This window comes from Hyperolius riggenbachi, chromosome 3, assembly GCF_040937935.1.
Source record: "Hyperolius riggenbachi isolate aHypRig1 chromosome 3, aHypRig1.pri, whole genome shotgun sequence".
NCBI lineage: Eukaryota > Metazoa > Chordata > Amphibia > Anura > Hyperoliidae > Hyperolius > Hyperolius riggenbachi.
The window spans coordinates 461968907-461986110 of NC_090648.1; the positions used below are offsets into that span (position 1 = coordinate 461968907).

Genomic DNA, 17204 nt, shown 5'->3' on the forward strand with positions numbered 1-17204 from the left:
GGCAGCTGTAAATGCAGCAAAAGGTGGTTCTACAAAGTATTGACTCGGGGCTGAATAATTATGCACACCCCACTTTGCAGTTATTTATTTGTAAAAAATGTTTGGAATCATGTATGTTTTTCGTTCCACTTCTAGTACACTTTGTATTGGTCTTCCACGTGGAATTCCAATAAAATGGATTCATGTTTGTGGCAATAATATGACAAAATGTGGAAAACTTCCAAGGGGGCCGAATACTTTTGCAAACCACTGTATGTATCCCTTTTTCTCTCTGCTTTAAACAGTAGGGTTATCAAACAAATTGCCTCATGTGGTAATGCCATTTAGCAATTCTGGTAGATTTTAGTCATGTTTTACCTCAAGAGGTAAGTTGTGAGGTAATTCATAAAGTAATTTGCATTAATTTTACCACAATTTTTCCAAAAATAGCTATTCTCATGGAAATTAGGGGTATGTTGGCACATTTACCGATCAGTTTAAGACCTGCCTGTACCTGAAGGTAAAATCAATTTGTATGCATTTTGCAGTTTTCAGTGGAGTTCCTATTAAGGCTGTGCACTGGAAAAGAACTTTAAATATTTACAGATTTTTTTTTATAGGGGATGCCTCTAAATATACTTTTCATAGGTTGCTACATAATCAAATACACGTTTCCCCCCGCCCCCTCAAAAAACCCCCCAACAACTTACAAAGATTACCCTAATGTATGGAAGACCATTAAAGAGTACTATTTATTTACTGCATGTTTCCTGATGAAATACCCCATGCTTTACCTCATGACCCCATGCTTTACCTCATGTTCCTAAATGGAGAATTTTTTTTTTAAATAGTAATTCTGAAAGAAGAGGAAAATACCTTGAGGTATTTTACCTACAAAAAAATTTGTTTAACTCACATAGCTACCAGAATTGAGACCATTAATGGGGGAATGATAGCTAAATGAGTTATGCACCCCCTCCTACACTGCAACCTGCCCTGACAAGGCATTACACATGGAAGGCTTGTATGTTATTTTACAGTGTGTACCTAAGAGTAGAAACTTAATTGGAAGCGAGACTCGCATTCAAAGTGGTTAAATGCTCCTGTAGCTTCCTGGACCTTCGACTCACATCCTGCACTAAATGCAACCTGTGCGCTTCCATCGCTCATGCACACAATCAATTATGAGTTTGGAAAAAAAATTATTAAATGGCCAGTGTCACATGAAACAAATAAAATGCTTTCTTCTGTATTGAAGTTTTAACCGTTAACCAATTAACGAATCTTAAAGTAAACCAGAGACTAGTACATTAAAAGATTTGCCATTTACCCGGGGCTTCCTCCAGCAGATGATCCCGACTGAACCAGTTACTGGAGCTAATCGCGGATGAATGGCGGCACGCAGGAGTATGGCGAGGGGTGCATCGGTGCTCATGGGGCTGGAGGAAGACTCGGATAAGTAGCAAATCTTTTCTTGAACTCATCTCTAGTACACTTGCAGTGTGGCCATGCAGAAGACACGCCATGCAGATAGCCAGACAACTGGTATTGTGTTAAAGGGAAATAAATACGGCAGCCTCCATATAGCTCTTGCTTCAGTTGTCCTGTTAGCCAATAAATGGTATCATCCAGAGTCAAAACCGCATGTGAAATCTCACCAATTCCCAATTTGACATGAAGGTGCAAATATTGCATTTTTCAAGCTTTCCAAATATCCAGAAACATTTATGCCATTTTATGCATTTGTCACAGTGAAAGTCCATCTAAAATGGTGTCTGTGGTGTAGCCTGTGATTGGGAACAAACTAGTATATACTGGGTATTAAAGGGTTACACCATCCAAAACTATTCTGAAAGGCAGCCAGCTGATGTCAGCACTAATTCAATACTGTATTATTCATTACATAGAGAAACTGTAACTAATAATTGAACTTCATCCCAATTAGTAGCCGATCTCCCCCCTTTCCCAAGATAAATATTTTCCTTTTCTAAAACGGATCATCAGGGGGTTCTGTATGGCTGATATTGTGGCGAAACCCCTCCCACAGTGTGATGTCAGCACCAGCAATGCCTTGTTGCATTGTGGGAAATAACAGCTGTTTCCAACTGCCAAAAAAAGCAGCATCTCTTTCCACAGACATCACCTGCCTCCATGTAAATCATGGCGATGAAAGGTTTTACAACAGGGAAACTGACAATCATTTATAAATAATTATTGTAAAAATTAAGCACTTTTTTTCATTGTTATTTTCACTGCAGATCTTATTTAAAGCAGACCCACAACTCATTCATTTTTGCTGTGTTTAACCACTTGATGACCACAATGCTAACCCCCCGCCCCCCAAAGACCAGGCCATTATTTGCTCAGCTGGGATGTGCAGGCTTTTCAGCCTCCTGCACATCCCAGCTATGGAGCCCAGCCTCTCTTCCTTTTTTGTCCCTAAGGGGACATGCCGCCAGAGGGGTCCGATCGCTGTGGCCCTTTGTTTATTTTTTTTTCCCCCAGCCTCTATGAGGCTCTCTCGACCTCCCTCCTCCCCTCAGTCAGCAGAATTGGAGCAAAATGGCGATCCATCCTGTTCCACCTCTCATAGGCATCAGCCTATGAGAGGACGGCGCTCCCTGATCTTGTACAGTGCTGCCGGGGACCGCAGCACTGTACAGTTGTAAACAAAGGGGATTTATTTCCCCTTTCGTTTACAAACAGCCTGCTAGCCGCGATCAGCGGCTAGCAGGCTAATCACGGAACTCCGTTCTGTGAAGTGGCAGGGAACGCTTGTGCATGCTTGAGCGGCCGTTCCCTGTGAAACTGCAGCCCCAGGACTTGACGCCAATTGGCGTTAGGTGGTCCTGGGGCTGCAGCTGCGGTCACGCCCATTGGCGTGAGGCGGTCTAAGTAGTTAATTGCTTAAACCATTCATGTCAAACTCTGGCCTGCAAAGCCATAACATTTGGCCTACAAATGGTTTCCTCAGTTTGCATTATGTTTGGCCCACTACAGACCGCCAGGGATATTGGAGGTGAAGGTCTAGATCACCAGGGAAGCCACATGGGGAGAGGAGGGGAAAGCACTAGACACCAGAGAACTGTATGGGGGGGGGGGGGGGGGAGGAGGCATTAGACACCAGGGAACTGTATAGGGGAGGGAGGGGAGCACTAGACACCTGGGAACATTATAAGGGAGGGAGTTTGTCCCAGTGTACAATTTCAGCCCACTTTGTTTGAATTTGACACCACTGCTAAGGGACTGGTTTCCACTGAGCGTGCGTCTTGCAGGGCACATGCCGCACTTACAGGGATTTGGATGCGTACTGGCATCACTGTAACTGCCATGCAGGGCTATAGGGATTTGGGGTGCATACTGTGATAAAAAGCTGCATGCGATTTGCACAGCAAGGCTATTGGCGGAATAGGCAACATTGCCCAGCTAAATTCCCTTGTGGAGAAGCACCACAGACTCCGCAGCAGTAGAAATAGGCCCTTAGACCATGAATGAGATTTGAATTTCATATCACTCCAAGAAAAAAAAATATATATATATATACCAGTAAAATAAGAGTTCAGAGTTAAAAGGATTTTATACATGCTTTACTTCTTTAATCGTTGCATAGTAACAGTAACAATTTTCAAACGGAGAAAAGACAAAAACAGATTCCATAATGCTGTAAATAAAACGTATTTGCATTTAGTAAATAGTAAAACTGGCTTCTATCGTATCATTCAGAGAAGGGTAGCAAGGCGTTTCCTAAAGCTAAGTGCACGCTATAGCGTCGTGCTTCCTATGAAAGCTGTGCGGGGCCGGCAGAGTGCCGCAGACAGGCAGCACCGGGCAGAGTGATCACTGAGTTCTGTGCAAAATGGACATTCAAAAGGCACAAGCAGTACAGGAAACACGTGATGTATAAAACAAAAAGAAAAAAACCATGATCATAAATATAGTCATATGCACTTAGCTTGTGCAAACTGGACATGAGACTTCACAAAAATTGTATTAAATTAACTAAGATACAACAGTTATGCAATTAGTGAACTGATCAGTTAGCGTAAAAACACATTACGAAAACAAAAAAAATAAAAGGTGTAAAATGTGGCGTATAGGCGATGCACAGTGTGGCCGCTTCTCAGTCTTATGTCAGCATATCCCATAGGCAGCAGCAGCACAGGGCCGTCCAGCAAGCCGTTAAGCAGGCACTTTCTCCGGAGTTATCTCTTCGTTCTTCTACAACGTATACTATAAATAAGAGAAACAAACTGTCAGCAAACCATGTGACTGCATCATTTTGATGTTTGAACTGAAATTTACTTGCATAACAAGGTATAACTAAACTAAATTAAAGAGAGCCTGAGGTGAGCTAAAAAATAAATAAAGTAGGCTACCTGATCCGCAAGGCTAAGCAGATCAGGTAGCCGCAAAAACTGCCGCTCCTGTGGGTCACAGTAGCCTACTTTCACTTGTGTGACCTCTGGGTCACGACGCTGCACCTCTCATAGCGTGCAGGGAGGCGGGGGAGAGAGCTGCCCAATGGCAGCTCAGGAAACCCTCTAGGAATGCCCCTGGCGGGCATTTTAAACAGGGGACTCCTCCCCCCGTTTACCTCTGAGTTAGTGACAAACATTGTTGGTAAACTGGGGGGGCTATAGCGCGGCGGTGGGGGAAGGGCAGAGAGCCATGTCATTAGGCAGAGAACATGCCTCTGCGTCCCATCTGTCCTCCCTCCTCCACCCGAAGATTTACCTCGGGTTCTCTTTAAAGTGAATCCGAGATGAACTTTTACTCATTGCATAATTGTGTTCCTTTCCTATTGTTAACTTCCCTGGCGTTCTATTAAAGTTCGCCAGGGGGCAGCACAGCGCTATTTTTAAATTTTTTTTTCAATCATGTAGCTAGCCTAGCGCAAGCTACATGATGCCCCCCTCCCTTCCGCATCCCTCCCACCCCTCCGATCGCCGCCGGCGCTGTAAGCCATAAGGAAATCCCGGTATGAAACGGGATTTCCTTTAGGGCTTCCCCCGTCGCCATGGCAATGCACGTCGTGACGTCACAGGGAGACCCGATCCACCCCTCAACGCTGCCTGGCACTGATTGGCCAGGCAGCACACGGGGTTTCGCCTGGGGGGGCCCTGCATCGCGGCGGGCGGCGATCAGGTGAGACACGCAGCAAGCAAAGTGCTTGCTGCGTGTTTAAAAAAAAAAAATTATTCAAATCAGCCCAGCGGGGCTTGAGCGGCGACTTCCGGCGGTAATGGACGTATTAAGTCGTCCATACCGCTAAGGAGGTTAATAGGGCATTCCTCAAGCCAAATACTTTTGTTTTAATACTCTAATTCCCTATAAACTAAAAAAAGCCACGCCCACAAGTTTCAAAAGAGCCTTGGCAGTAGCAAGGGCTCATGGGAGCTCAGTCTGGGCAGGAGGAGGTGTTACTAGCCATTGATTTCAGAGGCAGAGGGGATTAGGCTGATGGCTCAAGATACAGATAAGCCTGCCTCTGTGTAATGTTTACAAACAACATGGCTGCTGTCATTGTATCACGGGAATAAATAATCATATTCTGTTGAAGCTGTTTGCAGCTAGATTTGCTGTGTAAACCATCTAAACGTTAGATAAGATATATAGACAAGTTACTTGTTATAGTTCGTTTTTCATCTCGGATCCCCTTTAAGATCCCACTGATAGGCGAAGCAGGTAAAAAGGGCACGAAAGGCGCCTTGTTAAAAAAATGATTTGTAGCTATAAAAAAGTGATGGGGCCACCTGAGATGCAAATTGTGGCTATTTATAGCTGCAATTTGCATTTTACCATGTAACTCTGGCACCCAAATTACTGCTTATAGCAGTGAACATATCAGCGGTTAGGTGGAGAGTGTCTAATGTTAGGAGTAGGGGGATGAAGCGGACCTGAACTCAGAACTTCCTCTCTTCTCTAAAAGATAAGCAACAGCATACTAACCTTTAAAGAAAATCATCGGTTACAGCTGAGACAAATCCTGCAGTGCATCTACTTCATGCTTTCATGGAAGCAGACACAGGGTTAACATCCTGTGTTTACAAATTAGCTGCTCTGCCGAGGCAAAGGAGATTCCTGAGCTGACACAGCCGAGAGATCACATTACACCTGTGATTAGTCACAGATGAGGGGGAATTAGACAGGCTGAACCATATCAATACATACAGGGTGCATTTCTCTAAGTTTTCCTTCTGTTCTGTTTAAGAGTTCAGGTCCACTTTAAAAACTGGTTCTGAAAACTACGGTTTGTCTCGGAGTGAAGGGGGTGGAGCATGTTCTAGTGTATTTTGGCAAACAAAGCGTATTGTTCGGAGCACAATGTAAGCCACGGAACACAATACCCAGCATATGGTATCCTCAAGGGATTCTGGGACACAATACAGTGACTGAAATAAAAAACCAGGAGGATGTTGTTTAGTAAAGCTTACTAGTGCATGATGCTCCCATTATATCATTCGTTATACAACCTTCTCTGCCAAAGGGTTTTTTTCACTGCTGTTCCATCATAGTTATCCTTCAGGGTCACCCAAAAGACACTTTTTAATGCACTTATCTACTAAGTTAAAGCAGTTATCTACTAAGTTAAAGCAGGAGGATTAGCCATAGTATGCTAGGAAAAAAACCCACATATATATAAGTAGATAAATACCTGATCTACTTACATAACATGTATTGTACTGTCCACATTTTGATTTCAGTGAATTTTATATAGTAATTGAAGAGAATTCTGTTCCTGGTGGGAACCATGTCTTTTGCCCACAGTTTGAGGCTAAATACTGATGTCATTTCTTCCCTTAACTTTTTTATTTTCTCCAAATCGCTGAGTCACCTCAGCCTTGCTTGTAAACACAAGTGAGCAGAGGATCATGTTTCAGCTAGGCAGGGAAATAAAGGGAAGAAGAGGATTATAGATAAAAAGAACCCCTAGCATGCAACTGAATGGCAAAGGCTATTAAAAGGGCCGGTGCTCCTAAGGTATTTGATAACTCCAAACCATAACAGCAGAAGTAGTTTTGAAAGTTTTGAATGCAGGATTAGCATTTATATCGCTTAAAACACTCAGACCAGTTGCTGTTGAAATTAGATTTTTATGGAGACAATCCTGCTTTAAAGAGAATTCGAAGCAAGAATAAATCTCACTGATTCTCTTATATATAGCAGGGGCATGTTTGCCCCTGCTAAACCGCCGCTACACCGCCGATAAACGGAGGTCCCTTACAACCCCAAATCCCCTCCGTGCAGCGTGGGGATCACTTCCTGGTGAGGCAGGGCTATAGCCCTGCCTCTCAGCGCATCTATCAGCACTGATCGCCGCCTCTCCCCGCCCCTCTGTCTGCCTTCCCTGAGAGGGGCGGGGAGAGGCGGAGATCCGCCGCTAATAGACAGGCTGAGAGGCAGAGCTACAGCCATTAGCCCTGCCAACAGCAGCATCAAAATCTACAACCAAGTTGGATTTTGCAGGGGGGATTTGGGGGGGTAAGGGACCCCCGTTTATCGGCGGTATAGCGGCGTACATGCCCCTGCTATATATGTTACGGCCAGAACCCGAAGTTTGGCCAGAACTAGAAGTGGCCGGCCACTTCGGGTTCTGGCCGGCCAATGTGCGAACTGGCCGCTGCGCTGCGGCCAATGTGAGAAATGCAACAATTCCTGTAAGGTTAATGGGATGTTGTGGCCGCAGCGCAGCGGGCAAATGTATCACACATCTTTACTTTATTCAATGACATTAAGCCGCCCGGCTTTTTCTCTGCCTCTCTCCTCCCCCCCCCCCCCCCGCCTCTCTCTCCTCCCCCCGCCTCTCTCTCTTCTCTTATGGGCAGCCGGGCGGGGACACGCGTGTCCCTCCGGAGTCGTTCGTCGCGGCAGGGGAATCCTGCCGTTCTTGCAGAGCGGGTGCTGGCAGAAGCGATGTCTGCAGCCTCCCCGCTCTGCTCTCCTGCCGCGACGAACGACTCTCCTGGACACGCGTGTCCCCCGCCCGGCTGCCCATAAGAGAAGGAAGAGAGAGAGGCGAGGGGAGGAGAGAGAGGCGAGGGGAAGAGAGAAAGCGGGGAAAAAGCCGGTCGGCTTAATGTCATTGAATAAAGTAAAGATGTGTGATACATTTGCCCGCTGCGCTGCGGCCACAACATCCCATTAACTTTACAGGAATTGTTGCATTTCTCACATTGGCCGCAGCGCAGCGGCCAGTTCGCACATTGGCCGGCCAGAACCCGAAGTGGCCGGCCACTTCTAGTTCTGGCCAAACTTCGGGTTCTGGCCGTAACATATATAAGAGAATCAGCTAGATTTATTCTCGCTTCAGATTCTCTTTAAGGAAGTGATAAAAGGTGATTTCACTGAGCAGGTCACTGTCAGACACTATGGCCTATGGCCCACAGTAACTAGACTCTGACCCGTCCTTCTAGGGTAGTTAGGGAGATAAAACAAATGTACTTTTATTTGCTCCATTTAGTTTTATAGTTTTATCACACGGTTCTGAATAAAGCAGCCGTTTCAATTTCCCTCACAGTAACATCTTGGTAAATAAGTAAACAGGTGTGTGCAGAGCATTCACATGGTCATGGAGGCGCTTTGCTTTCTCAGACATTCATACCAGTTTCTCCTGTTATAGCCTGATGAAGTGGGTATAGACCCACAAAACATGTTGCATTTTGGAGTTAGAATTTATTTTCTACTGAAAATTAACAATTCTGTTTGAGAGTCTGCTCGGGGAGGTAACACCACAGCTACCTTCCTTTTAAAACTGTTCTTAAATATTTTACTCTACATTAATGCCTCTGTTCCAACTATAACCTACTATTTTAAAGGAACACTATTGAATAACATGGTTTTTTTTTTTAACCCGGGATTGAGAGAGTTCCTGAAGTGCTGGTAAATAATGATGTATGCAATTCACTTATCTGTTTTGTTTACTGTATCAAATTCCGTTCACTCTTAACTGAAGGCAGTCTGCTCAGCAGCTGCCTGTGTCTCTGATTGAAGTGTCTGAAGAGAGCAGAGGAAATGTAACCTGTTATAAACATTTGTAATCGTCAGTGACAGCAGAGCTTTTCATACTTTTTTTTTGCTTTCAAAGAAAAATGTACTCAGTAGTCTGATATACAAAACACTGGCTGTGCATTGAAGCAGACACCCCTTTTGTGAACATTTGTCCCAATAGAGCTAAATCTTACACACAATGAATTAAAAGTTTTTGCCTCTGATATTTAACATGAAAAGTAGGACATTTTTTACACAGCTACTTAGACATTATGTGGACATTGTAATTTTAGAACACTTGGTTTGATAGTGTTCCTTTAAGTTCACACTTAGTGGAGGGGTGTTATCCCCCATTGTTTCCCATCTACAGAGGGTGACTTAACCCTAGTGGGGATTGGTCTAATCTCCCCACCTGATGTTACAGTGGTTGCCTTAGTGGTAACCCACCTTTGCGAGTATCCTTTCACATTATGTGACACAATTGTGTTATTTGCTACACTATCGAGGGCTCTCGATTATCTCTCCATTTGTTCTTTCTTGTTAAAGCTCAGCAGAAGCCAAAAATGGGAATCACTCCTTCCAACCGTTCCCGATAGAAAAATAGCCATGTTGGTGAAGATCTCATCCCAATCTAATGCTGGGAATACACGGTTCGTTTCATGTCCGATCTCCCGTTCAATCGTTTTGGCGCTCAATTCCTAATAGAAGTGAATGGAAAAAGATTAAAAAAAAAAAACTAGCTGAAGATCAGAGAATCGACTGTAGAATCGAGCGACTAAAAACGATCGAGCGGAGAATCAAGTGGCAGAAACGAACTGTGTATGCCCAGCATAAGGCTTCATTGGATATCATTATTAAAGAGAAGGCCTACAAAACTAGCTGGTATCTTACTTCCAGGAACCTGGCTAAGTTTAAATGGAACCTAAACAGAGGATATGGATGTTTCCTTTCAAACAATACCAGTTGCTTGACTCTCCTGCTGAGCTCTTTGGCTGCAGTAGTGGCTGAATCACACACCTAAAACGAGCATGCAGCTAATCCAGTATGACTTCAGTCAGAGCATCTGATCTGCATGCTTGTTGAGGGGCTGTGGCTAAAAGTAGTAGAGACACAGGATCAGCAGGAGAGTCGGGCAACTGGTATTATTTAAAAAATACCAATACCAATATTATTGGTATTATTTTAAAAATAATGTGCGAGTAGGAAGGCAGGCTGGAAATTTTATATAGAGCCTTTCCAGGATCCCCATGAGGAGATTGTCTAGTTCAAAATCTGTTTGTTTTTTTTTTTTTGTTTTTTTTACAACCTACTGTAAGTGACAGCAACATAGGAACATTTATATTGCATTTTACTCTAGGAGACCCATACATCTTATATATGTGTATACATGTATTGTACATTTTTTCATGATGATTCTTTCAGGCAAAGCATTTCATCTAATTACATCCATACCCCTTTTCAAATCCAAAGCAGGTTAAAGAAAAAAAAAACAAAAACACTGGGAAAAAGATATTATACAATAGGTTTTTTATAAATGTCCCTAAAGCACACCGAGCCATACAAGCTGGATGAAGATCTTCCACCCTACTGTACGTAACACCACTGAATTAGATGGGAGGACTGACTGGCTGGGGCCCATGATTGGTCCACTGATCCGAGTCAACGAGAACCCTTGGAATGGATGTAAAGCCTTAGTATCCCCCTTTAGACTACTGACCCCAGCCTAGAGAGCCACCCTTTGTCACCACACCTGCATACCATGAGCTGGATAGTGTATTGGTTAAGGGCTCAGCCTCTGACACAGGAGACCAGGGTTCGAATCTCGGCTCATCTACTGAAGAGGTGCAGGCTTACTGAACAAGGAGACCTTGGGCAAGACTCCCCAACACTGCTACTACCCTACTGAGTGTGCCCTAGTGGCTGTAGCTCTGGCGCTTTGAGTCTGCCAGGAGAAAAGCGCAATATAAATGTTCTTGACTGTTTGCTTAAAGAGACTAACAAATTTTTCAGCCTTAGTTCTATCCTATAAGTTCCTATGCCTGTTCTAATGTGCTCTGGCTTACTGCAGCCTTTCCTAGTTGCACTGTCTCTGTAATAAATCTTATCTCCTTTCCTCTGTCGTGTCTGTCAGGCTAAGGTTTGAATGTGTGGAATGTGCAGGGCTACACACCCTCTGCAGGCTCCCTGCACACTCTGTATGACTCACACACACACTGTTTATGTGAGCCTATCACAAGCTGGTTAGTTTGTTTGTAAACACTGCCTAAAACTGTTAATTACAAGCCAGGATTGCAGCAGAGAGTGGCAGAAACAGCACAGAGGGGCACAGGAGAAAATAAGGAATAGAATGGTATGCTTTTTAGTGTAAGAATATTAGAGTACAGATTCTCTTTAACTCATTATGCAGAATGACAAACATGTTTTGAATTTCCTATTGTGAAGACACTGCAATAGTTCTGCCTAATATATTTGCATAAGAACAAGGTTAATACCTGGAATAATGTTTGATAACATTCTTGTAATTTTTTTCAGAGTTGACCTGGAAAGGATTTTTTGCAACAACACTTCTGAGGCATAAACAAGTCTATTGTGTATCTACAGTCCTGATCAATTACAGGCAGCTTTGAATACTTCGACATACTACTTAAAAGTGACTTCCCTCAAAGCTTTTTAGGGCCCATTCACACTAGAATTGCTTTTCTGAGCGTTTTGCGATTGATTAAAGTTTTTAAAATCGATCCCATTCACTTTCATTAAAATTGTGGTTAAAAAAAAAAAAAAAGGGAGGAAAAAAAAATTGCCACGATTTTCATGTACATGATCGCAAAATTGCAGCGATTTTTACAGTTTTGCGATTTATTAGCGTTTTTTTTTTAAATCGCTCCCACTCATTAAAATCGTGGTAAAAATCGCCGCGATTTGTGTACGTGATGGCAAAATCGCTACAAATTTTCCACGATTTTTACCTCAATTTTAAAAACCGCTAATCAACCGCAAAATGCTCAGAAAAGTGCTTCTAGTGTGAAAGGGCCCTTACAGTTTGTTTCGGAAGGAAAAATCTATAGGGACTGACTAGAGGAAAATTAGCATCGTTGGTGGGGAATCACAGCAACAACAACCATTCGTTACAAACCCACAAATAATCATGGTTACAATCCAACAACTGCAATCCACAGCTTTCTGTCAAAAGCCTGACTCAAATGCAGTGCGCAATGTAGTGCATAAACTGCTACTCCCTGATAAGCATTCTGATCAGAGAATGCTCACCAGGAACAAGATCAGGACCCAACTGCTGCATATATTGCCAGCGCAAAGCCCAAATCCACACAGTAATGTAAAACCACCACCTAACAGCCTGACAGAGTGTTCAAATGCGTTTTACATGCAGCTCAGATTTGCATTAGCGGCAGATACGCTAGCATTTGCTACAACGTTAGAGTTTCTGCCTAGTGTTGTTTTACAAAAATAAAAAACCCACACCGTACAGTATAAACAGACAAGCTACTACTTTCACCTTGTTATGCAACCCAAGGCAGTATATCTACGTCCCACAAGACTTCATCTTAAGATATCCGTTCCTCACTGCGATCGCCTGCCCCCATGCATGCTTCCACGCGTATTCTCTTCACGCCTGTTGATTCACCGATCAGTTAATGTAGAAATCCACTTGAGCAGGCACCGCCAGAATATAAATAAGCTCTTTATTGTTCACATGGATTAAAAGGCAGTCAAACGACAGACCGCTGTTTCGAGCTTCATGCTCTTTGTCAAGTTGTTAAAAAGACTGCAATACATTTTAAACTCCACTCCCCACACAATATACAGCTAGTGCCAACCAATCAGAGCGCAGTGTTACAAAATGGCCAATCAGATAGCGCCACCTCACAAGAGGACCTGATGGGGGAACTTCACAGGACAACCTTAGTCCCTCCCATTAGGTTGAAATCCACCAACTGATAAAAAATATACTTTATATTTTTCCCAAAATCAACAAAGTAAACATCAGAGAAGGCAAGACCACAAAGGCTCTTAAAGTGAGATTGTCCTCCCATAAAACAGCTATTAGGAATAAAGACACTACACAGGTGGTGGCCAGACATTTTGTGGAAGCAGGTCATGGAGTCTCACAATTGAGAGTACAAGTAATTGATGGTGTTCCTGTGGGATGAGGGGCGGGAAGGGATCGTGACAAGGAACTAACTATCCAGACGTAAAAACTTCTGGATAAAAAAAACTGGGAGTGTTGGGGAGTGGGGGTTTGAATATTGAATATGATCTATCGTTCTGCATCTGATGGGTTCTTTGTTCTCACGGGTGGGTTCTTGGGTGTGCTTGCCTTGGAGTGCAGTGTGAATAACTCCCAGTCAGATGTGTGTATTTTTCATTTTTGTTCTTTAATTCATTTTCTTGGTTACGGAGATCGCCATGTATTGTGTAATCTGCATTGCTGTGGGCCACTTTTCTGTGGTTAGCAACAATGGGAGATTTGTGCTATTAATCCACTAGATCATGCGCCTGTATGGTATGGGAATATTCATACTGTGGGGTGTTAGGTTAGCTTTGTTTAAGGGGTGGCAACTAGGTTGCTAGGCGATGGCTGGGAGGTCTAAAGTATTCTATTGGTCGGTGCCGCGTTTGCGGGTTGTGCCTCTGTTTTTGGAGGCTGACGGTGCCTGCTCAAGTGGATTTCTACAATTTTCAGCCCCAGTGGTGTGGAGAGCTGTGAGCTGAGGCACATCGTTGAATCTTCCATTGGATGGGTGCTGCTCTACAACCAGGAAAAAAAAAAAAGTCTATACTGATCAGTTAATGGGATCATTCACCAATCTAAGTGCCTGTGACCAATGATCACCGGTATCAATGAGAAGCCAGTGGTCCTTGAGAGAATTAAAGTGAAAACACACATGCTACATTTCCTGTAAACTGTACATAGGAATAAAGTGTGGTGGGGGGCGGGGGGGGGGGGGGGCAGAGTGGACAATTTGTAAAATTACACCTACTTACATAAAATTAAAACTATTAAATACATAAATACCCCAATTAACCACCTATCTCCCCTCCCATAGTCCAAAAAATAAAACACTTGGATAAAAATGAAGAAAAAAAAAAGTTAGTTACCCTAGGGACTCAACTTTTTAACATGTATGTTATGAGGGTATATTAATGTTATTTTTGAAAATAGGTTAGTGTCGGATGCAAAACTGAAAAGATACAAATTTCAAAATAAAATATGGTCGTCATAGATTGTACTAGGGACATATGTTAAACGTAATAACAGGTAAAAACAGTCAAATACAATGTATCGGTTTTAGCCACAGTAGCATGTTTTTATTTTAAAACTATAATGGCCTGAAAACTGAAAAATAATACATTTCCATTTTTTTGTTATTCCACTTAAAACGAATTTTAAATAAAATAATTCTCAGTAAAAATGTACCACCCAAAGAAAGCCTAATTAGAGGAGAAAAAAAACAAGATCTACCGTAGATCATTTCATGGTAAGCAGTGATAAAGTTAGTGGCGAATGAAAGGGAGGGGTGCTGAAATATGAAAATTGCTCTGGTCCATAGGGTAAAAAAAACCCTTAGTGGTGAACTAGCTAATAGAAGCATCCCTGCCAACATTCGTGGTGGAGTAATCTGTAAATTATGTAATTTCTCAACATGGCTAACCAATTAGATGTGGCCTGAGAGGACTTCCCGCCCCTTCTTCCTTTATCGGTTTCTACTGGATGATCAGCAGGTCATGTGACAGTTTCCACTCAGTCAGGTTTGATCTAACAACCCTGTATTGGTGAAAACAGGTTTTATCAGCTTTTAACACCATAGTAATCTTCATTAAACACCACACCTCATAAAAACACTCCGTGGAGAAAAACACTATGTTGTAACACTTTCCATAAAATGCCCCACCAGCGTAAGGATTTAAAATACACAGAGCTGTACAATACTGTGCAATGGTTTTAAGCTAGGTCCACACTAGAGTGCCTTTTGTCCTGAGATTAAAAAAATATATATAACTACTTTATCCAGTTATCAACCACTCTGATGACAAAAACATTCCAACAAACCAATACCATGAGCACCATTTACATGGTACACAGCTAGAAACACATCCAACAAGAGTTACGTTGTGTACTACTTGTATCTTAGGTTAAAGGACCGCTATCAGGAAACATGAGTTTTCATGTATTTTAAATTGTGCAATAAATAAAAAGTACATTTCTTCCTGAGCAAAATGTGCTCTAAATTACTTTTCTCCTACGTGGTTATCACTTACAGCAGGTATTAGAAATCTGACTGGTTTTGGACTAGCCCATCTTCTCATGGGGGATTTTCAAGGTTTTCTTTATTTTCAAAAGCACTTTGTAAATTAAGTACTGGGAATCCCCCATGAAGAGATGGACTAGTAAAAAAAAACAACACATCAGTTCTGTCAGATTTGTACTAAATTACTGTAGGTGACAGTAACATAGGAGAAAAAGTAGTTTTTTTTTTTTTTTACATCAGAAGAAATACTTTTTATTTGTTTGTGTTAAAGAGACACTGAAGCAAAAAAAATAATGATATAATGAATTGGTTGTGTAGTACAGCTAAGATATAAAGCATTAGGAGCAGAGACATAAGTCTATTTGTTTCCAGTACAGAAAGAGTTAAGAAACTCCAGTTATCTATGCAAATAGCCATTGAGCTCTGCAACTTTGAGGGCTGGAACCCACAGGAGCGCTTTTGGCAGCGTTTTGGCAGCACTGCGATACGCTAGCAGTTTGCCAAAACGCTGGGCTAATGTTAATGGATGGGGCAACTTCCACAGGAGCGTTTGCGTTTCTCAGAAACGCAAACGCAGGACATGCAGCATTTTGGGAGCGTTAGCGCTTTAATGTAAAGTATTGAACCGCTAGCGGAAACGCTCAGCAAAACCTAAACTGAGCGGTTTTGCTAGCGTTTTGCGGTTCAGCACACTGTAACAAAATGAAAAATAATTCACAGGACTAATCAGGATAAAAACGCAAAACGCTAGGCACCCGCTGGGGAAAAAAATACAATGTTGCAAAACACGACCAAAAACGCACATGAATCCGCTTGCAAACCGCTCAGACAAAACGCTAGCGGTTGCGTTTTGCGTTTGCGGTTTTCAGTGGGTTCCAGGCCTCAAAGTCACAGAGAGCTCTGACTTCTGATTAAGTTATCTCAGCTGTATTGTGTTTTTCTTTTGCAAAGACCAGTTCAGGACAGGTCAAAAGTTAACTGCCTGTTCTGCAAAAACTTTTAAAATGCTGAGTAATGTGTAAACTGCAAATATTAGAGAATGACGCAATGTTATAAAAAAAAAAAAAAGCTGTATAACTGAAAATAAAAATATATGAGAATATTTGTTTTGCTACCAATGTTCTAGTAATTACCCCTACTACACAACCAATTCATGATATCAAAATTTTGTTTTCGCTTCAATGTCTCTTTAACATTTTACATTTTTAAATTTTTCACGATAATGGTCCTTACATTTTGGAACTGGCTTGTCCAGCTTTTGGCTGGGCTGTACAACCTACCACATGATGCATCATTATGCTGCCATCAATTTTCTTTAGGATGGATAGATAAGTATTCAAAATTTCTGCACCCATGTGCTCAGTATAGTGGTGTGAGGTGGTAGTGGCCGCCAGCCCACCTCCCTCTGCCCAGAAACCACAAGGTACATATTCAAATAACTTCTTAAAAATAAATAAGATCAGCACATATGATAGCTTGTTTACCATCAGTATAAGGAGGTGACAGGTATGGCCTATTTTAAGCATACATTCATACAGGGCTGGTTCTAGACTTTCTGCTGCATGAAGAAAAAAACTTTAGAGAATGCTCCGCCCCCTCCCTATCAGATGTCACTGCTACTGATCGAGTGCAGGGATTGGCCCAATGACTGTGCCGTAGTTCCGCCTGCGAGACCATCTGCACCAGTTAGCAAAAGGAGCAGCAGGTGGCTGTGACATAGGGAAGGGTGGGATTCAGGGATGCGTGGATGAGGAGGGTAATGGCGTTACACACATGCTGGCCTTTATATGGGCAATCACGTGGGGCATGTGTATGTGGAAGAAGGACAGAGCCCAGAGCCAGCAGCAGACACAGACAGGTAAAGTATACTGCACGGGGCACATTTTATACTGGGGCAGCACTGGGGGTTCCTTCACATTCATCTCATCCAGATATCGCATGACGTAACCGCCGTGCACCCGATCAGGT

The 17204-nt window shown here is 42.7% G+C and overlaps 1 protein-coding gene across 1 annotated transcript in view; it reads right to left on the reverse strand.

Moving 5' to 3' along the window:
• Positions 1–3553: 3553 nt before the first annotated feature.
• CYSTM1 (cysteine rich transmembrane module containing 1) overlaps positions 3554–17204 on the reverse strand; it is an 85893-nt gene continuing 72242 nt past the window's right edge. Inside the window, exon 3 of the mRNA XM_068273018.1 lies at positions 3554–4209. Coding sequence (XP_068129119.1) covers positions 4106–4209 — 104 coding nt within the window. The 3' untranslated portion in view covers positions 3554–4105. The remainder of the gene's footprint in view (positions 4210–17204) is intronic.